Source organism: Callorhinus ursinus, unplaced genomic scaffold (assembly GCF_003265705.2).
Source record: "Callorhinus ursinus isolate GAN/ISIS: 27379988/994484 unplaced genomic scaffold, GSC_fseal_2.0 scaffold7, whole genome shotgun sequence".
Taxonomy (NCBI): Eukaryota; Metazoa; Chordata; class Mammalia; order Carnivora; family Otariidae; genus Callorhinus; species Callorhinus ursinus.
Genome location: NW_027397069.1, coordinates 75,594,257 through 75,616,924, shown reverse-complemented (window position 1 = coordinate 75,616,924; position 22,668 = coordinate 75,594,257). Strand labels below are relative to the sequence as shown.

General features: G+C 39.0%; 1 protein-coding gene across 11 annotated transcripts in view; it reads right to left on the bottom strand.

Moving 5' to 3' along the window:
* Positions 1-14,255: 14,255 nt before the first annotated feature.
* Positions 14,256-22,668, bottom strand: part of ZMYM5 (zinc finger MYM-type containing 5) — a 37,886-nt gene continuing 29,473 nt past the window's right edge. For 10 of the 11 annotated variants that reach the window (XM_025875215.2, XM_073894810.1, XM_073894809.1 and 7 more), the window contains one exon: positions 14,256-15,698. In XM_025875215.2, the coding sequence (XP_025731000.1) occupies positions 14,940-15,698 (759 nt within the window). In that variant the 3' untranslated portion in view covers positions 14,256-14,939. Of the gene's footprint in view, positions 15,699-19,607; positions 19,778-22,668 lie in introns of all 11 variants that reach the window. The other variant, XM_073894814.1, reaches the window with a different exon arrangement.

Genomic DNA, 22,668 nt, shown 5'->3' with positions numbered 1-22,668 from the left:
CCTCAGGCAAGAGAAACAAAAGCAAATACAAACAATTGGGACTACATCTAACTAAAAAGCTTTTGAACAGTGAAGGAAACCATAACAAAACAAAAAAGCAACTTACTGAATGGGAAGATACTTGCAAGTGATATATCAGGTAATATATCAATATATATCAAAATATATAAGGAATTCATGTAACTCGACATCAAAAAAACCAAACAATCCAATTTAAAAATGGGCAGAAGCCCTGAATAGACATTTTTCCAAAGAAGACATGCAAATGGCCAACAGACACATGAAAAGATATTTAACAACACTAATCATTAGGGGAAAATGCAAATCAAAACCACAATGAGATACTACCTCACACCTGTCAGAATGTCTAGTATCAAAAAGACAAGAAATATCAAGTACTGGTAAAAACATGAAGAAAAGGAAATCATGATGTGGGAATGTGAAATAGTGCAGCCACTAGGGAAAATAATATGGAGTTTCCTCAAAAAATTAAAAATAGAAATGATCCAGCAATTCCTTTTCTGGGTATTTCCTCAAGAAAAGTGAAAACACTAATTCAAAAAGATCTATGCAGCAGCCATAAAAAAAAAAAACAATGAAATCTTGCCATTTGCAAAAACATGGATGGAACTAGAGGGTATTATGCTAAGTGAAATAAGTCAGCCAGAGAAAGACAATTATCATATGATCTCCATGATATGTGGAATTTAAGAAACAAGGCAGAGGATCATAGGCGAAGAGAGAAAAAAATGAAACAAGACAAAACCAGAGAGACAAACCATTAGAGACTCTTAGGAGAAAAACTGAGCGTTGCTGGAGGGGAAGGGGGTGGGGGAATGGGGTGGTGGGTGATGGACATTGGGGAGGGTATGTGTTACGGTGGGCACTGTGTGTTGTGTAAGACTGATGAATCACAGACCTATACCCTTGAAACAAATAATACATTATATGCTAATTAATCGAATTTAAATTAAAAAAAGATATATGCACCCCTATGTTTATTGCAACATTATTTAAAATAACCAAGATACGAAAAAAACCAATAACCAAGATATGGAAGCAACCCAAATGTCCACTGATTGATGGATAAAGATATGGTGTATGTATAAATATATTACATATTATTGTATATATTATTATATATACACATACACAAAATCAATTGATATGTGACATATATGTATATATATGCTATAGGTGATATGTGATATGGAATATTACTCAGACATAAAAAATAATGAAATCTTGCTCTTTGTGACATGGATGTACCTAGAGGATATTATGCTAAGTGCAAGAAGTCAGACAGAGAAAGACAGATACTATATAATTTCACTTATATGTGGAATCTAAAAAACAATGAACAAAAAAAGAGAAACAGACTCATAAATACAGAGAACAAATTGGTAGTTGCCAGAAGGATTGAGAGTTTGGAGATGGGCCAAATTAAGAGTTACAAACTACAAGTTATAAAATAAATAAATCGTGGAGATATAAAGTATAATATAGGGAATATAATCAATAATATTGTAATAACTTTGTACGGTATCAGAAGGTAACTACAATTGACGCTTGAACGTTGTAGGGGTTGGAGGCACTGACTCCTGTGCAGTCAAATATCTGTGTATAAATTTTGACTTCCTCAAAATATAACTACTGATAGCCTACTGTTGACTAGAAGCTTTATTGATTACATAAACAACTGTTTTTTGTATTATATACTTCATTCTTACAGTTTGGTAAGCTAAAGAAAGTAAATGTTATCAAGAAAATCATAAGGATGAGAAAATACATTTATAGGGCTGTGCTGTATTTATAATAAAAAATTCTTGTATAAGTGGACCCACACAGTTCAATTGTGTGTTGTTCAAAGCTCAACTGTATACTTGTTATGGGGAGCATTTTGTAATGTATATAAATGTGGAATCACTATGTTGCACACCTGAAACTAATATAATATTGTATTTCAACTATACTTCAATTTTTAAAAATTAAATTAAGAAGAAAATAAAGAAAACCACCACAAAAATTATGGAATGCCTTTCTTTGTCCCTGATAACGTTCCTTGCTTTGAGGTCTGTTCTGCCTGAAATTAATATAGCTAATTCTTCTTTCTTTTGATTTGCATTAGCATTGTATATCTTTCTCCATCCATTTACTTTTTTTCTTTTTTTAAGATTTTATTTATTTGAGAGAGAGCGAGAGCATGCACAAGCAGAGGGAGCAGCAGGCAGAGGGAGAAGCAGGCTCTCTGCTGAATAAGAAGCCCAAGTGGGAGCTCGATCCCAGGACCCTGGGATCACAACCTGAGCCAAAGGCAGATGCTTAACCCACTGAGCCACCCAGGCATCACTCTATCCACTTACTTTTAATTTGTATATGCCGGGGTATATAATCTGAATAAGCGGGGGGGGGGCAGTAGAGGGAAAGGAAGAAGCAGGCAGAGGGAGAGGGAGAAGCAGGCTCCCCACTGATCAGGGAACCCAATGCAGGGCTTGATACCAAGACCTTGAGATCATGACCTGAGCTGAAAGCAGCCGCTTAACTGTCTGGGCCACCCAGGTGCCCCAATTTTCCTTCTCTTTAAAGAACATCCTTTGACATTTCTTTTTTTAAAAAGATTTATTTATTTATTTTAGCAGAGGATGGGCAGAGGAAGAGAGAGAGAATCTAAAGCAGACTCTCTGCTGAGCACAGAGTCCCATGTGGGGCTCAATCTCACGACCCTCAGATCATGACCTGAGCTGAAATCAAGAGGCAGATGTTTAATGGACTGAGCCACCCAGGTGCCCCAAAGTACCACTCTTTTAACATTTCTTACATGGGGGGAAAACCATACATTTCTTACACAGATGCGCTGCTTGCAACAAAGTCACTCAACTTTTGTCTGAGAAAGCCGATTTCTCCTTCATTTTGGAAGGATATTTTTGCAGGGTACAGAATTCTAGATTGGTGGGGTTTTCCTCTCCATACTGTAAATATTTCACTCATTCTCTTCTTGCTTGCATGGTTTCTGAGGAGAAGTCAAACATAATTGTTATTTTTGTTCCTCTATAGGTAATCTGCTTGTTTTCTCTCACTTCTTTCAAGATCTTTTATTTAATTTGATTTTCTGTAGTTTCAAAATGACATGCCTAGGCGAATTTTTTTTTTTAATTTATCTTGCTTGATGTTCTCTGAGCTTTGTGGATTTGTGGTTTGGTATTTGACATTACTTTGGGAAAACTCTCAGTCATTAATGTTTCAAGTTTTTCATCTGTTTCCTTCTCTTTCTTTTTCCTCTGCTCTTCCCACTACTCACTTTAACACCTTTCATAGCTGTCCCAGGAATCGTGGATTTTCTGCTCTGTGTTGTTGGGTTTTCCCCCCCTTATTCCTTGTTTTCTTTGCTTTCAGTTTTGGAGGGTTTTTGTTTGTTTGTTTTGAGATAGCCTCTAGTTCAGGGACTTTTTTCTTTTTTTCTTTTCTTTTTTAACATACTGTGTTATATTAGTTTCAGGTATACAATACAGTAAATCAATACTTCCATACATCACCCGGTGCTCATCACAACAAGTGCACTCCTTAATCCCCATTACTTAACCCATCCTCCCAACCGCCTTCCTCTCTGGTAACCATCAGTTTGTTCTCTATAATTCAGTGTTTCTTGATTGGTCTCCCTTTCTCTCATTTTTTTCCCTTTGCTTATTTGTTTTGTTTCTTAACAAATATATATACACAAACAATCCACCATAAGCAAGAATCAGTAGGGAAAAAAATAGGACTTCAGGCACTGAAATGATTATAGCACATAAAATAATTTTATTTAAAGTGTTCACAGAAATAAAAGAGGGAACTAACAATAAAACAAAAAGATCACAAAAAATGAGAAGGTACACTATCAAGAAAGTGAAAAGACAGCCCACAGAATAGGAGAAGGTATTTGCAAATCATACACCTGGTAATGGATTAATATCCTGAATATATAAAGAACTCCTACAACTCAACAGCATCCATTAAATAAATAGATACATAAATAAATGTAAAAAATGAGCACAGACTTGAATAGTAAGCCCTATGTAAGTCCCAAAGAAGATACACAAATGGCTAAAAACCAAATGAAAAGAAGTTCAAGGTGACGGGTCATTAGGGAAACACAAAATGAAACCACAATAAGATACCACAGCCACTTCACTAACAAGAACCAGGGATTTTTGGAGAAATGTCTGATTCTAGGGCTGGAGCAGGAAAAGTACAAGAGCCTGAAACATCTTATAATGCCAGAAAATAAGAAAATGCAAAAACGGATGGAGATAGATCAAGAGGCATAGGATTGAACTTAAAGAGACTCCCAATGGCCAAAGCTGGGAAAATTTAGACAACAAAATAAATGACGGTAATGGATTATAATTAATAGAATTAAGTAAGAATCTGTGAATCCATACAGATATAAATAAAATAATTGCAGCCCTGGGGACCCAGAAAAAGCCTCCCAGAGGAGAAAAAGCCTCCTGGAGAACCATTTGTCTGCCTTGGCTTTGTGCAGCGGCTTTGGGCAACACAAAGAAGCTGCCCCCCCTTCCCTGGCCCCTAAGAGCCCCCTCTATCCTGTGCCTCCACGGTGCCTCAGGTGGTAATCCACAGCTCGGGAACAATTTCCGCAGTCCACACCACACCTGGAGGCTGTGACCAAGTTGCTCCGGATCCCCGGGCCTTCTCTACGACCCTTAGGGAATGGTGTCCTCCTCTGGTCCAGAGTCAGCAGACCACGCTGTCCCACTCCTGGCCCGGGCAAACGGCCCTAGGGAGGCGGCGGCTCTGAACCTGGAGGAGGTGAGGATGGGCCCGGCGGGAAGGATCAAGTGACATAACCGGCACCACCCAGCTGCAATTCGCCTTAACCGGGCTCCACAAATCAAATTTGTAGCCAGAACCTAAGAAGGACCAAGCCAAAGCTGTGGCCTCCAGGGATCCGCAGCCCAGTGCAGAGGCTGGAGGCACTGTAGGATCAGGGTTTCCAGTGCTAGGGTGTGCCTTGGTGTTCTCCAGCATTTGCCCACCCATAACGCCCGCACTGCCCCAGGACTCCTTCTGGAGGCCTGAAGTCTCAGACCCTCCCCCGTAAAAGTCTCTACATGCCCTCAATATTAATGGCGTTCCCTTACATGGGGATCCCTGAGGGCCTGACCATGCCAATGCACCTGAAAATTCCAAAGTACTCTCTGTACAGGGAGTACAAATTGAGATACCAGTGAGGCCGGTGACTTACCGGATAAACAAAACTTCACCCATAAGTGGAAAATGATTCAGGACCTACAGTTTTAAACTTTCAGTGGAGCTTTTTATTTTATTTTATTTTTAAGATTTTATTTATTTGACAAAGAGAGAACACAAGTAGGCAGAGTATCAGGCAGAGGGAGAAGGAGAAGAAGGCTCCCTGCTGAACTGAGAGCCTGATGCAGGGCTTGATCCCAGGACGCTGGGATCATGACCTGAGCAGAAGGCAGATGCTTAACCTATTGAGCCCCTCAATGGAGCTATTTAGAGGAAGAACGCAAAGAGATCACATCGGATTATTCAGCTCAAGGAATGCAATATAAATCTGCAGAGATTTATCATCCAAACCAGCCTTAATAATAGAAGAATCACTCCTGTTTAGAATCCTACAGCTGTATCTTTGGCACTATTACCTTATCATGCCTTTTGCCTATTCAGAAATGGCCTGCATGAAGATGGATCTCAGCCTGTTGTAACAAAGATTGGGCGCTCTGGGCCCCCCAATGCCTTTCAACATTGCCATATTTATCTCCTTGTGAATTTCAAAAAAAAAAGGAGATATATATATAGGTGTGTATTATATATATACACACCATTTTTTTAAGCTTATCAATTATGAACACAAAGCAGTGTTATACACTCAAACAAATAAAAATAAGGGAGAAAAGGAAACAGAAGTCAGTTAGAGGGATGACTTATGCAAAACCTGGAGTCAAAATAGTATCTGCCTCATAGGGAAACAGGAAGAAGTTTAGGAAGGCAAGGCTGTGAGGGATGTGTGATAGGGGGAAGTAATCAGAGATGAAGTTGGCAGTGGCTTGTAGGGCCCAGTAGTAAATGTCCTTCTACACCAAGCTTTTGTGTGTTGAAGTCCTAACCCTCCGTACCTCAAAATATGACTATATTTGGAGATGAGGTTTTAAAGAAGTAATTAAGTTTAAATGAAGTCATTAGGGTGGATCTTAATCTGATATGACTCTCCTTATAAGAGGATGAGGTTAGGACACAGATACACAGAGAAAAGACTGTGAAGACAGGAAGAAGACAGTCACATGCAAACCATGGGATAGACCTCGGGAGAAAACAACCCTGCTGACACCTTGATCTTGGACTTCTACCTTCCACCACTATGAGGAAGTAAATCGCCGCTGTTTAGGGCACCCAAACTGTGGTACTTCGTTATAGCCACCCTAGCAGACTAATATAGGAGCTCATAGAAGTATTGAGGCAGAAGACTGGACAAGGCTGCCTTTTTTTTTTTTTAATAGTAGAGTGAAGAATGGACTAGAGTGGAGAGAGACACAGATACCAGGGAAATAGGTCTTGTATAGGAAATTATGGCAAAAGAGTAAGAAAAATATGAGTAGGCTTGGACCAAGGCAATAGTGGGAATGTAGAAGAAAGGCTTATTTCAAGAAGATAGGGAGGAAAAGTCTGTAGGATTTGATCTCTGGTTGTCTTGTCAGGGGGAAGGTGGAAAGAGAAGAGACATGCATTATTATAAGAAAGAGCCAAGAAATTGAGCAAAGCACCAGAGTGTCAACTGTGTATATTGAATATTTTAATTAGGACTGAAATTAGAACAGAGGCAGCTGAGGCATATTAGACCGAAGGATAAACCAGCAGACGGGTGAAGTGAGTTACCCTATTAGCTTTAGGACTTTGAGTCACGATTATGAAAATGTTTGGCTCAGGGCATTGACATATTGGCACTCAATAATAAACATTTGTTTTTAGGGTGCCCGGGGGGCTCAGTCAACTGAGCATCTGCCTTCGGCTCAGGTCATGATCCTGGTCCCAGTGATCCCCGGCTCTCAGATGGAGCCCCGCGTCGGCTCCCTGCTCCACGGGGGGCCTGCTTCTCCCTCTGCCGCTCCCCCTGCTTGTGCGCACTCTCTCTCTGACAAGTCAATAAATAAAATCTTAGAAAAAAATTAAAAATAAATAAACATTTGCTTTTAAAAGACAATCCTAGTATCAAAAATTAGGGGTGCCTGGGTGGCTCAGTTCGTTAAGCATCTGCCTTCGGCTCAGGTCATGGTCCCAGGGTCCTGGGATCGAGCCCCACATCGGGCTCCCTGCTCAGTGGGAAGCCTGCTTCTCCCTCTCCCACTCCCCCTGCTTGTATTCCCCCTCTCGCTGTGTCTCTCTCTGTCAAATAAATAAATAAAATCTTAAAAAAAAAAAGATGTTTCTTGGAATGAAAGAGTTCTTCCTACCAAAAAAAAAGTCAAGATATAACAAATTCATTCTTTGTTCTAGTATTCCTTTCCCTAAATAAACTCAATTTCTCTACAAGCATGTTTTGTTTTGTTGTTGGTGGTGGGTTTTTTTTTAAGATTTTATTTATTTATTTGACAAAGAGAGCGAGAGAGCACAAGCAGGGGGAACAGTAGAGGGAGAGGGAGAGGCAGGCTCCCCGCCAAGCAGGGAGCCCGGTACGGGGCTCAATCCCAGGACCCTGAGATCATGACCTGAGCCAAAGGCAGATGCTTAACCATCTGAGCCACCGAGGTGCCCCTGTTTTTTTTTTTTTTTCCTGACAAAATGTAGAATGAAGGTGGTAGACACTGTGCTTCTTAACTTCTGTGTTTTCCATGTTCTTGGCCTCTGAATATGCACTATGTTTCACAGACTCTCACAAGTCCTCCTGCTCTGTAGTAAACCTGTTGATCACCCCTTCCAAGGCACCTTGACCATTCTTTGCATCAGGTGACATAGGGTTTGTCTTTAAACTTTCCATATGCCTCCCTAGGCTAATTCCTTTCACAGTAATGATAGCTTCTTGTATCAGCATGGTCATTCCAGGATTCTCTGGATGAAGAGCATATACCAACTTTTCATTAACTGATACTAAATTTGTGAGTGTGATGTAAGTGGCACAAAATTCCATGTTCTTTACCACTGGATCCACAACAGAATGTTCTTTGATGTATATCAAAGATCCACAAGTTCCCCAAATCTAAAGGTTCAACACTTTTGCAAGAGTGTGCAACCCCCACTCAGTTGTGAGGAATCAGTGGATATGAAGCCTGTTGACAAAAATCAATATTCTGCTTCAACACATCTACTTCCATTATTCAAGTAGTTTCCCATAGCAGCTGTACCCTGGGTGTCTCCATGGGTCCACCATGGCCCCATGGGTGGGAAAATGTGCTCTAAGTTCTAGATCTTTATATTCATGAGCCATGGGCATAGGGTTGTTGGACCACTGGATGTGATCTCCATTTCTATTTTTTATTTTTTATTTTTATTTTTTAAAATATTTTATTTGACAGAGAGAGACACAGCGAGAGAGGAAACACAAGCAGGGGGAGTGGGAGAGGGAGAGGCAGGCTTCCCGCGGAGCGGGAAGCCCAATGCAGGGCTCGATCCCAGGACCCTGGGATCATGACCTGAGCCGAAAGCAGATGCTTAACGACTGAGCCACCCAGGCGCCCCTTCTTTTTTATTTTTAAAAATGTCCCCCATTTAGGGACACCTGGCTGGCTCAGTCAGTAGAGCATGCAACTCTTGATCTTGGGCTCATGTGTTCAAGTCTCACGATGTAGAGCTTAATTAAAAATAAAATAAATAAGGAGCACCTGGGTGGCTTAGTATGTTAAGCATCCAACTCTCGATTTCAGCTCAGGTTGTGGTCTCACGGTCATGGGATTGAGCCCCAAGTCAGGCTCCGTGCTCAGCACAGAGTCTGCTTGTCCCTTTCCCTCTGCTCATCCCCCCACTCACAATTTCTCTCTCTCAAATAAATAAAGTCTTTTTAAAAAATCAAAAATAATAAATTTTTAAAAGTCCCCCATTTCACTTTTTCTTTTAAGGCACTATATGTTGTGTTTATTCATTCTTGTGTTCCCTCTACCTTACTCTATTTCTGACATTTTTATTTCTAATTTTTTCTTGACATCTGTGCCTTCATTTCTGAATTTTTCTGATTAAGGTTCTATCAAATTGGGAATCATTTTCTTGAATTTTTTTTTCCTTTTTGAATCTTGTTTTTAAGTAATATGCTATTTTGATGTTTTCTGAGCATGTCTTTCTAGCATATTTTCATTGTCTCTTTGGATGTCTGTTTCTTATTCTTTTTTCTTATAATAATTTTGCTGGGATTTGGCCTTGATATTTTTGTTGCTTTTTTGTAGGTTGAGTTTAGTTTTCTGGAATTATTAGGAAGTGTAGTTCAGGGTAGCTTTTGTACTTCAGAGAGCTTTCATCTGTTGTGTTTGTGTAGTGTTAAAAAACTATGTCAACCTGCTTTCTGAGATTACCTGGCTCTGTTCCCATTTTACACTTGAATCCAAACCTCTCTTTGCTTGGTCTCTGTTGTTCCTAATCTGCTTAATTTTGATTTCTCTGTGTGGGGCCTTGTCCTTGAAGGGACCCCTAACTGTTCAGTTTCCGGAATTTATAGGGTCTTCCTATGGACTCCTTACACTCAACAGTTACTGAATTAGGAAAACCCCTTCCAGTGTCAGTTCTTGGATTGGCCTGCTGTACCTTTCAGTGAGTATTTGTTGGCTCTCTTGCAGTTTTTCTATTCTCAGATCCATCAAATGCCCCTTGCTTTGCTTTTCCTCATTCAGAGGGCTGAACAGGCATCCCTCTTTTTTTTTTGAAGATTTTATTTATTTGACAGAGAGAAATAGCGAAAGCGGGAACACAAGCAGGGGGAGTGGGAGAGGGAGAAGTAGGCTTCCCACCGAGCAGGGAGCCCCATGCGGGGGCTCGATCCCATCTGGCTCCTTGCTCTGCAGGGGGTCTGCTTCTCCCTCTGCCCCTCCCCCAACTTGTTCTATCTCTCTCTCTCTCAAATAAATAAAATCTTTTAAAAAAATTTGTGTCTTCCAAGGTCATGAAAATATTTTCCTGTGTTTTCTTATAGAAGTTTTATTGTTTTACTTTTCATATTTAAGTCTGTGATCAATCTCGAAATACATTTTTGTGCACGGTGTGGATAGAGGAGTCAAGGTTTACATCTAGCACTATTTATTGACAAAACCATCAGTCATCCTTTCTTCACTGAATTGCAGTAATACCTTTACTGTAAAGGTAAACCAGGTGTTTATACATGTGTAGTTTGGTTTCTGGGCTCTCTATTCCATTCTACCTAATGGATTTATTTGCTATCCTTTCCACAAAATCAGACTTAACTAGTTTTATAATATATATTGATAGGGCAGGATAAGTAGATCCTCCACAAATTTATTGTTTCAAGAATGTTTGCTATTTTGAGATTTTATTTTTAAGTAATCTCCACACCCAATGTGGGGCTCAAACTTACAACCCTGAGATCAAGAGTCACATGCTCTACTGACCAAGCCAGCTGGACACCCCTATTTTGGCTATTATTCTAGGACTTTATATTTCCTATAAGCATTAGAATCAGTTAATCAATTTCCACAAACCACACACAAAAACTGAGATTTTGACTGGGATGGTAATGAATCTAGATCAGCATTGGGAGAACTGACATATTTTATGTTAATATCAAGTCTTCCAATCTAGGAAATGGTCTCATGTTTTCTTCAATGTTTTATAGGCTTATGTGTGGAGTTTATGCATCTATTTCACTATATTATTTGCATGTATTTGATTTTTTGATGCTATTATAAACAGCACTTAGCTTATTTTCTAATTTATTGTTAATATATATGACTACAATTAATTTAAAATTTTTTTATTTTTTCAAGTAAGCTCTGCACCCAATGTGGGGCTTGAACTCACAACCCTGAAATCAAGAGTCACATGCTCCACTGACTGAACTGGCCAGGCACCCCAGAAATACAATTTTAAAAATATATTGGCATTGCAACTAATTTCCTTATTAAATTCTCTTAATTCTAATAGTTTGTCATAGATTCTTTTTGTTTTTCTCCATAGATAGGCATGTCAAATGCAAATGAGTTTTATTCTTCCTTCCCAATCTTTTTTCTTAAGATTTTATTTATTTGACAGAGAGACACAAAGAGAGAGAAGGAACACAAGCAGGGGGAGTGGGAGAGGGAGAAGCAGGCTTCCCGCCGAGCAGGGAGCCGAATGCAGGGCTCGATCCCAGGACCCTCGGATCATGACCTGAGCCGAAGGCAGATGCGTAATGACTGAGCCACCCAGGCACCCTGGGACAGATTTTTTTTTTAGTGGGCCCCAACACAGGGCTTGAACTCATGACCCTGAGATCAAGACTCAAGTCCAGATCAAGAGTTGGACACTCAACCGACTGAGCCACCCAGGTGCCCCTCTTGGGACAGATTTGGTAAGTTGTGTTTTTCAAAGGATTTGTGTACTACATCAAATTTGTCAAATTTTTTGACCTACATTGTTCATAACATTTTGTTTTTAATGTCCATAGGAGCTCCAGTGATTTTTTTTTAAGTAATCTCCACATCCAACATGGGGCTCAAATCACCACCCTGAGATAGAGTCGCACGCCCTACTGACTGAGCCTCCAGTGATTCTTGATATTGGTTATTTTTATTTCTTTAAATCCCTTGATCAGTTTTACTAGGGGTTTATTAATTAGATTTTTTATTAATTTGTAAGCATATGACTTATGAAAGTCTTTTTTATTTTTTAAGTCAGCTTAAAACATGGGGCTTGAACTCACAATTCTGAGATCAACAGTCGCATGCTCTATCAACTGAGCCAGCCAAGAGCCCCATGAAAGTCTTTTAACATCCATATGTGTGAGGTGTTAGTCCAATTTCCCAGGTTTTAGGTTTCCCTTGCTTTATTTGTAGAAGCAAACTGGATTAACTGCTCTTTGCTGTAGATGTGACTTCCAGAATGTTAGTTCATAATCATCTACTCTCTACATTTAAAATCACTGTTGCCTTAAAAAGAAAAAATCACAGGCTTCTGAAAACCTTGTCCTCAATATTACACCATTTTCCTAAACTAACTTTGTCAAAAACAGACTTGGGTAATTGCCTTAGATTTTTCTTTCAGCTATAAATTCTCAAATTCTTTATTTTTTTAAAGATTTTATCTATTCAAGAGAGCGAGCATGAGCAGGGGAGGGACAGAGGGAAAAGGAGAAGCAGGCTCCCCACTGAGCAGGGAGCCTGCCGCGGGGCTCTACCCCAGAACCTGGAATCATGACTTGAGCCAAAGGCAGATGCTCAACCTATAGAGCCACCCAGGCACCCCTAAATTCTCAAATTTTTAATCTCATCCTAACATGGTCACACTTTATGATTCAAAATTATAGAGCACTAGTCACTTCTACAATTTGGTACTTAATGTTGTCTTTGTCTACAACCTCTTTCCCTATTATCTGCCACTCAGGATTGCAGCTATTTATGATGTGCCAAGGAGCTGGGACTTTTAAACTAAAAGCAATGGGGAATTTCAAAGCTTCGAATCAGAAGAGTAACATGACCTAAAATTATAAAGCATTATTCTTTCTACAGAGCTTGAGCTCTTCACTTACTCACTTTTACATCCTGTGTAGCAAACTGTACCCTGTACATATAAAAAATTTATCAAAGAATTCCCCTTGTCCTTTGTGAAATGAGAAAACCAATAAATTGCCATTTCTTAAGGACTGTTATTCTGAATTGTCCTTCCTAATTTTTTATATTAAATTAGTGGTAGATGTTTCCTAATGCCTTTTCTCAATTAAAAAGATGAAAACAAACCCTGGGTACAGTCCAGATCACTGATGACAAGTCCTTCAGCAGGGGAAGTAGATGAAAAACAAGACTTTTAACTGTTTTCTTCCTTCCTTCTACAGTAAGAACGTAGTAATTTTATAATTAAAAAAAAGTTGATAATGGAAAAAAAAATTATTCCCCTGCCTAGAGATATTTATTATGTTCTGAATTTAGTTGATTTTTCCATCAACATTTCATTATGAAAAATTTCACATACCACAAAGTTGAATGAAATTTACAGGGAACAGGGATAAACCCAGCATCTACATCTTTTGGAAAATTTTCACATTTACTTCATTACTACATGAAGAGCTTATGGTGCCTTACAGGTGTGTGCAATATGTTGAAGAAATGAAAGAATTTTTTTGAAGATTTTATTAATTTGTCAGAGAGAGAGAGAAAGAGCACATGCGAAGCAGGGGAACCGGCAGGCAGAGGGAGAAGCAGGTTCCCCGCTGAGCAGAGTCTGATATACGTCCCCAAAATGAAAGAATTTAAAGGAGAGGATCTGGGGCGCCTGAGTGGCTCAGTCATCAAGTGTCTGTCTTCGGCTCAGGTCATGATCCCAGGGTCCTGGGATCAAGCCCCGCCATCAGGCTTCCCGCTCCCTCTGCCTGCAGCTCCCCCTATTTGTGTTCTCTGTGTGTCAAATAATAAAGGAAAGGATTTAATTTTGTTTTCTCAATGGACAAATTCAATGTTTTTAGGAAATTATCTTAAGTAGCCCCTGGTTGATTTCATTAGTTTACTCAGATACCACTGATACCAAGCGTCTATCTAATATAATGTCATTCAATTAACTGTTAAGTTTTAATGAAATAATGGGCCCATTAATCATTTGGAAAGGAACTTCAAAACCTGTTATAACTAGAGAATCCTCTTAGGCCTCCAAGAGTAAACTGGATTTTTGGAAACATCCCAAAGCTTCATTCAAATCCAACTCTGAAAGACTGAAATGGTCCAGTGTCAAAAACCAAAATGGTTATAAATTAATGAGAATGATTTTCCTAGGTATTCTAAAAATAATTTTATGCACTGGCATCACTGACAGAGTCTATAAGTACTCCTAGTGTCACCCCCGCCAAAAAGAATGCACCTTGTTCTGCTCTGGTCATCGCTCATATGCCATTTTGTTCCACAGCTTGGAAACACAACCCAGGTATATGTAAGAATTTAATATATGATAAAGTTGGTATCCAAAATCAGATACAAAGGGAGAATTCCTAAATATAGTGATGGGAACAGTGACCATCTGAAAAAACAGAGATCCTTAATTTTCATTAGTGTATTTCTCAAACTTAAGCATGTAGTCTTCAGAGGAAAAAAAAATTGCCACAATACCTAAAGGTTGACTTAACATATTTTTAATATTTCTTAGATTTGTACTAACATAAAAATAGGTATACACTCTTTATTCTTATAGTTCTCACACAACAATAAAAGCAAAAACATTTATAAATTAAGACCAATAAAATGCAAATTAATCACCTTAATATAATGTAACAAATAATGCTGTTTTGCTCAGATAATAAAAAAATGTTTTGCCCAAAAGAAATAAATCATAGGTATTTGGTTTAATAGCAAAAAGCTGCAGTTTCAGATTCCATTCTACTCTCAAACTGTTTCTGAATGTTTTTACCTTAATAATGATGAGAATAGTCACAAAGTATCTTGTTCAAACTAGTATTGATAAATTGAAGCCTTTTTTCTCCTTCTTTCAAAGTAATCAGAACAGAAAATTAACCAAACATGTTAAATGTCAGTCCTCAAATGCCAGTTGTAAAAGGTGTGAATTGACACAGAATGAAAAAGTAACAACTGCCTTTGTTGAAATCTGCATTAATTACTACTGAACCCAATTAGCTTTAGAATTTGGAACAGAAACATTCTTTACTATTTATTTGCTATTATACTTATTGCTAACGAACTGCTGAAAGTCATAGGAGCCTCCCAACAAAAATGGTACTGACCATTAGGGTATAGATCTTTTCTGAATAAATTTAAGACCCTATTATGTCAAGAACCACATCAGGCATATTATGTGTACAACAAGAGCACACCATCATTTTTCTCATTCTCATGTAATCCATGTTCTGCAGATTCCACAGTTTTATTTTTTTTCAAATCAGATTTTAATTTTGAATACTTAACACTATTGTTGATATGCATTTCACTTTCCTCATGTTTGCTAAGAATATGTGATAAATGCTGCCAATCTTTGCACCCATTCTCATTCTTCAGTTGATTTTTTCCTTCCCCAAAGAGTTTGCAATACAAACAAAATACAGAATCTTTTGCAGTCGAATAAAGTAACCAGGATCTAGTGGTTTTATCACCATTTGGAAGAATTCGTGTGTAGTAAGTTTCTGAAAACTTCCTCCCTGTATTGTCTTTTGGAAAGTTAAAATTTCTTACTTGAGGTGGATCGTTTTCAACAAGAATGTCCCGTTGTTTAGTATTCAAAATTCGGGGCCATGTACCTGGGTCTGTAGAAAGTACAACTGATATAATGCAGTCTTCTGATTTTTTCTCTTCCTGCGGCTCTTGAAATTTATCAGCTATGGTTAACACAGAAGAAGGTAAATTCACATCCTGCTTGATCAGTGATGTATCTGTGCTATATTCTGCCAAAACCTGTAGCTCTGAAGTCTTTTCCTTTTTCTCTGGTATTCCCTCTTTTTTTTCTAAAAGAGTATTCAATGGTCCATATGATTTTCTTTCATTTTCTTCTTCTCTAACAGCATTCCTTTTTCTGTTTTCTGATGCTGACAAATTTTTTGATTTTGTTTCCAGCATCTGGGGAGAAATAGATTACAACTTTATCTTAGATTTGTTAAAAAGAGGGGTGCCTGTGTGGTTCAATCAGTTAAGCATCTGCGCTTGGCTCAGGTCATGAGCCCAGCCCAGGGTCCTAGGATCAAGCCCCAAGTTGGGCTCCCAGCAGGGATCCTGCTTCTCCCTCTGCCCCTCCCCTCCGCTTGTGCTTTCTCTCTCAAAATAAATAAAATCTTTAAAAAAATGTTAAAAAATTAATGTATATTAATTTTTATTAATATAAAAGCTGCTCATCATTCACCATCAAGGAAATACAAATCGAAACCACCACATATCACTTCACAACCACTATGATGGCTATAATGAAAGGAAATATAATGACAAGTGTTGGCAAAGATATGGAAAATTCGAAATCTTCCTGAGGTGCTAGTGCAGATGTAGAATGGTACAGGTGCCTTGGAAAATAGCCTGGCAATCTTAACAGTTACCATATGACCCACCAATACCAGAAAATGTAGGTCTACACAGATTTGTACAAAGTGTTCATAGCAACATTATTCGTAATAGCCAAAAAGTAGAAATAATTCAAATGTCCACTACTGATGGATAAATACAAAATGTGGGTGTTATCCATACAATGGAATATTACTTGGCTATAAAAACAAGTTATATGCTACAACATGGATGAACCTTGAAAACAGTATGATATGTGAAAGCCAGTCACAAAGTATCACATATTGTATGATTCCATTTAATAAGATATATAACTGATTTTAGAATCAATAAAATTCAAAATAACAAAAATGTATACAATGTGAATGGCACCCTATTAACTGTAATATTTTTGTATACAACACAACTGGAACCCCGCATTTGATAATGTTTAAGAAAACTAAGAGCCTTGGGGTGCCTGGGTGGCTCAGTTAAGTGTCCTCTCAGGTCATGAGCTCAGGATTGTGAGATTAAGCCCCGTGTCGGGCTTCGTTATCAGTGCAGAGTCTACTTAAATTCTCTCTCTCTGCCCTTCTCCCCTCTAAAATAAATAAATTTTAAAAACAAAAACAAACTAAAAGCTTTGTTTTGATTTAACCCTAAAAGCAACATTGGCAGCATGAAGTAAAAAAAGCAGGAACAACATAATCAAATTCATACTTAGAAAGATTGCTGATTGTATTATGGATTTCTAACTGTAAGTTAGACCAAGGGTACAGAAACAGTCAGAAGCTGTGGTAGTTTAATTCTGGCAAGAGATGATGGTGGCTATATATCTAGGATTGTAGGAGTAGAGACAGGATGGAGTTGAGAGATATCTGGACTACTGGTAACTGAGTGCCTCTGGAGGCCAAGGAAGAGGAAGGAGTAAAGAATGACCCTAAGTTTCTGCCTGGGCATCTGACTGAATCGTGGGATCATTTACTGATAAGAGAAACAGCGAAAATGGGTTTGGAGTTTCAGTATTAGACAAGGAATCTGAGGTATTTGTGGAACATTCAAATGGAGATTACAAATGGATATACTAGTCTAAAATTGAAAAAAAATACACACAAAAGAAAAAAATTAAAAAAAAAGGAAATATCATCTACAGATATATTTTGGAAGTTATCAAAATCTATTAATTAAAACTATGGGATTAGATGAAACTGTATTGAAAAGCATATAAAAAAGCCAACAGAAGGCCAATGACTGTAGTTAGTGTTATTTTTTATATAACCAAATCCAAACTTAGACTTGTTTCTCCTTCCTGAGTTTCCTGGTAATGAACAGGTGATTCAACTTGTTACAGTCATAATTCTCAATGGATGGGCCATGTCCCAACTGTATGACCTTGGGCAAGTTACTTGGACCACTGAAGCTTCAATTTCTTTGGCAATAAAATGAAGATATCGACTACACCTAACTAGGGAGACTGTTTAGATGATTAAATGCAAAAATACATGTAAAACTGTATCTGGCACCACAGTCATGTGAGTTGTTATTCTGGGCATGAACTCTAACAAGGATACCTGTGATCATTTGACAATTACTGAATGTGGTCTAATACCAAGAACTGATAATAAGAAGACAAAGGTGGTTGAGCCAAAGCTCATGGGTTTTCTGCTTTCTACTCTAGGTTCCAAGATTAAACTGGTTGTATCTTTCCCTATCTGTGTCTTCAGGCATCTTTCCGGGGACATTCATCTGAGATTCTCTGAAAATGAAGTTCAAAAATACTCTAGTGCAATACTACATCTCTCACAACCAACATTTTTACTGATGACCTGGGTGAAAACTGAAGCTAAGTAAAAAGCAGGTGAGGCAGCCACCAATTAACTATAAAGCCTCTAAGAAAACAGGAGAAAACAAAACAAAACAAAAACCACTGGAAAGAAAGGTATCAAGATGAAGAGCACTGTATTTATTGACAGAATCTGATTTCACTCTCAGAAGTGTCCCAGTGAGATGGTTAAAGTCACCCCACATATAAGGCTACTTATTCTTAAGATTACTAAATTGAATCAGGTAAAAATCCTGGCCTCAGGGAACCTACAGCTTATTAAGGGAGATAAGGCACATGTATAATTAAATATTCATGTCAGATTCAAGAGAGCAAACTAAGGTTTTAGATGTAAGGTCAAATCTAGCTATGTGACTTTGGGTAAGACACTTTCTCTGAACTTCAGTATCTTTAACATATTGTAAAGGTTTTATTCAAAACAGAATATATACTTAATACAAAGCAACAACTAGTTTTACCTGGTTAATTAAAACAAATAGCACTCCCCAACCACCTTTACCCATTTCTTCTTTCCCAGAAGTCACTTTTAACACTATTAGCTGATTCATTTGGTGTTTATGTCCAAATCTCAAAGTAACATGTTTGTATTGCTATTTACTGGCTTTTCCTCCCAGTTTTAGGCATCACAAATTGGCTTTTCAATGAGGAAGAAAGAAATTTAGTTTTCCACCTTCTCATTGTACTATCCAGCCATCTACTTATCCTTTGGTTGTAGGATATCTCAACTTTGGCGCTGCTAACATCTTGGGCCAGATAATTCTTTGTTGTGAGGGACTGTCCTGTGCATTGCAGGATGTTTACCAGCATCCCTGGCCCCTAACCAGTGGATGCCAACAGCACTACCCCAGCTGTGATAATGAAAAATATTTAGATGTTGCCAAATGTCCTTAGGGGAAAAAAATGACCCCTGGTTAGGTCATTGGGTAAGATCAAGATTCAATCTCTGCATTTAATTACTGTGTATGCTTTTCTCAGATAAACCATTAACTGCAAGATTTCAGTTTTTCCTTAAAGTCTTCTTATATTATTAAGACTTTCTACTGTGAAAAGGCCTGCCACTAACCATTAATGTGATGGTGGGGGGGGAGGTACATTTATAATTATATAGAAATATCATTCTTTTTTTTCTTTTTTTAAGATTTTATTTATTTGACAGAGAGAGAGAGTGTGCACAAGCAGGCGGGAAGGGCAGAAGGAGAAGCAGGCTCCCCACTGAGCAGGGAGCCTGACGGGGGACTCCTTCCTGGGATCAGGACCTGAGCCAAAGGCAGACGCTCAACTGAGCCACCCAGGCGCCCCTGGAAATATCATTCTTGTATCTGCCAACTGTTTACAAACTATTTTGCATCACTGAGATATACATGGTAGAATGGAAAGACTTTCTTTTGGGGATCAGAGTGGCAGACAATATAGTAATTCAAGAAAATCTGGATATATAATTGCTGCCTATTTTGACTATGTGTATTTTCTTGTTTTTACTTCCTTTGGCGTTCATTTAGGAGTAAAGAGTGGGTTATCTATGTGTAAGTTTCATGCTCTTCAGATGATACGCATTGTATCTGTTTATGAGTTCACTGCCTTTAACTTAGCAAAAAGTCATGGTCTAAGTAGTTACAAGTAAATCATCCATTAAAAAAAAATACTTGTAGGGGCACCTGGGTGGCTCAGTTGTTAAGAGTCTGCCTTCAGCTCAGGTCATGATCCCAGGGTCCTGGAATCGAGCCTCGCATCGGGCTCCCTGCTTGGCAGGAAGCCTGCTTCTCCGTCTCCCTCTGCCTGCCGCTCCCCCTGCTTGCACTCGCTCTCTCTCTCCATTAAATTTAATCTTAAAAAAAAAAAAAAAAGAGGTACGGTACATATCAAGAAAATAATAAAGATAACATAAATAAGCCTTCCTTTTAAAAACTTAAAAGTTAACTATAGACACCTATTGTTTCTTCTACTGTTTAATAAGCTTTGCACACTTCAGGGTTACTTTTCCCTTAAACTAACCACTTAAATCCTTATACAATGAAATGGGGGTTAAGAATATTCCTGGTTTGGGGCGCCTGGGTGGCTCAGTCGGTTAAGTGGCTGCCTTCGGCTCAGGTCATGATCCCAGGGTCCTGGGATCGAGCCCCGCATTGGGCTCCCTGCTCAGCGGAGAGCCTACTTCTCCCTCTCCCTCTGTCTGCTGCTCTGCCTACTTATGCTATCTCTGTTAAATAAATAAATAAAAATCTTAAAAAAAAATAAAGGGCCTTCTTTAAAAGAAAAAAAAAAGAATATTCCTGGTTTTACATTTATTGAATAAATTTTTTTGTATGGAAAAAAAATGAGGTCAAGTCTCATTTATTTCCAAATAACCAAAAATCCATCCTAGCACTACTTGTTAAAAAGATCTTACTTTTCCCATTAAAATGATATGGTACCAAATGGTGGAAGATAGCAGAGTAGGAGGGTCTTGAGCTCACCTTGATCCATGGACACAAGAGAACAGCTATACGTAACACACTAACTGAAAATGACCTAAAGATTGGCAGAACAGACCTTCCATGGATAATCATAGGGAGAAGTCCACATTGAAAAAAGATGTACCTGAGAACCAAATACCTGGTGTAACTAACCACAACTAGGAGGGGCATCACAAGCATGGAGAAGAGAGGCTCAGACCTCACACAGGGCACTCTTGGCACTGGGGATCTGCACTGGAAGATGAATTGCTGTAATGTGTTGCTTTGAAAACCAGCAGGGCTTAACTCCAGAAGCTTTAAGAACCAGTGACGCTTATATGAACTACTATAGGACTAGGCCCCTTTCCTTGCACCCCTCCCCCTCCCCCTTCAGTAGGCTGGGAAAGGTCCCTCCCAGGGGAGGGGGCTGTGGTGGTCTTCATGATAGGGCTCACCAGCCCTGTCCCCCTCACTGCAACCTCTTGGGGTGTCTGGCCACAGAGTGAGGGTATGCTCCTATATCCTGACCCTGACCCCCTGTATTCCTACCATGTTGTATCTGTGTCTGGCTCATCTCTGCTTGAATAAAGTAATGCCTCTGCCTTTAAAAAAAAAAAAAAAAATCAGTGGGCTTAACTCTGGGATAGCTGGAAGGCTACAGGAAACTGAGTGCTCATCCTTAAAGAGCCAGCATATTAAATAATAACCTGAGACACAGAAGAGAAGTAGCAGTTTTAAAAGCATCTGAGATACACATGAAGATTTATTGACTTGTTTTAGAAGGTGTGCCAAACGGGCAGGATCTGCAGATTACTCTAAGAAAAGTGCTAGTGGGTACCATTCCCTCCCACCCCCAGCCTATATAACTAACTGGTCACTTGCGAGAGCCAACACAAACACTCTCCATCTACCTTGCTAGCACTGTGTGCCCTGCCCCATCCAACCTGGCAGCCTTAGCTGGGACTGGCGCCACTCTAAAGTGATTCCTGCACTGGGAAAGTGGGGGGAAATAAGCCCACACACCATGCGTGCAGTTCTTGTAGCTGGGAACCTTAGCTGGCTGTACAGGGAGCAAGACCTGCCCTTTGATGCACCGATAGCTGTGACAGAAAGGCTAACTGCAGACTGCTAGGCTGATGGCTTCCCCACCCACCAATGAGACCACAATAGCTGCCTGCAGCAGCCATTGCAGGTTCCTCAACAGCACCCGGAGCAAACCCTGCCCACTGCACCCACAGCAAACAAAGTGAGTCAATTGTAAGTGGCTGAATTGAAGGCAATCGTGGCTCAGTTACAATAGGAGGGCGCAAGCACCCCACACAAGGGACACACCTGGAGCATTTGGTTCTGGTGACTAGGAAAGACTATGTTACAGGGCACCACAGGACTTCTTCTACATAAGGCCACCACTTTCAAGACCAGGAGATACAGCTGACTTTCTTAATATGGAGAAACAAACACAGAAAAGTAGACAAAATGAGACAGAAGAATATGGCCCAAATGAAAGGACAAAATTACAATAAAAAAGCTAAATGAAATGGAGATAAGCAATCTGCCTGAGAAAGAATTCAAAGTAATGATCATAAAGATACTCACTGGACTTGAGAAAAGAGTAGATGAACTCAGAACTAGAACAAAGAGACAGAAAATACAAGAAAGAACCAGTCAGAGCTGAAGAATTCACTAACTGAAATAGAGGGACTCAACAGCAAATGAGAGGAAGTACAAGAACAGATCAGCAATATGGAAGAATACTGGCAATCATTCAAGCTAAACAGCAAAAAGAAAAAAGAATAAAAAGTGAGAACAGGTTAAGGGACCTCCGCAACATCATTAAGCAGAACAGCATTTGCAGTATAAGGATGCCAGAAAGAAATTTATTTCAATTAAGTAATAGCTGAAAACATCCCTAATCTGGGGAAGGAAACAGGTTTAGGAAGCAGAGAGAGCCCCTAACAAGATGAACCCAAGAAGGTCCATGCCAAGACACATAACGAAAATGGCAAAAAGTAATGATAAATACAGAATTTTTAAAGAAGAGAAAATAGTTACAAACAAGGGAAACCGAAAGCTATCAGCTGATTTTTCAGCAGAAACTTTGCAGACCAAAAGAAAGTGGTATGAGATATTCAAAGTGCTGAAAGAAGAAACGTATAACCAAGAATACTCTATCCAGCAAGATTATCATTCAGAATAGGAGAAACAGAGTTTCCCAAACAAAAGTTAAAAGAGTTCATCACCACCAAACCAGCCTTACAAGAAATGTTAAAGGGAATTTTTTTTT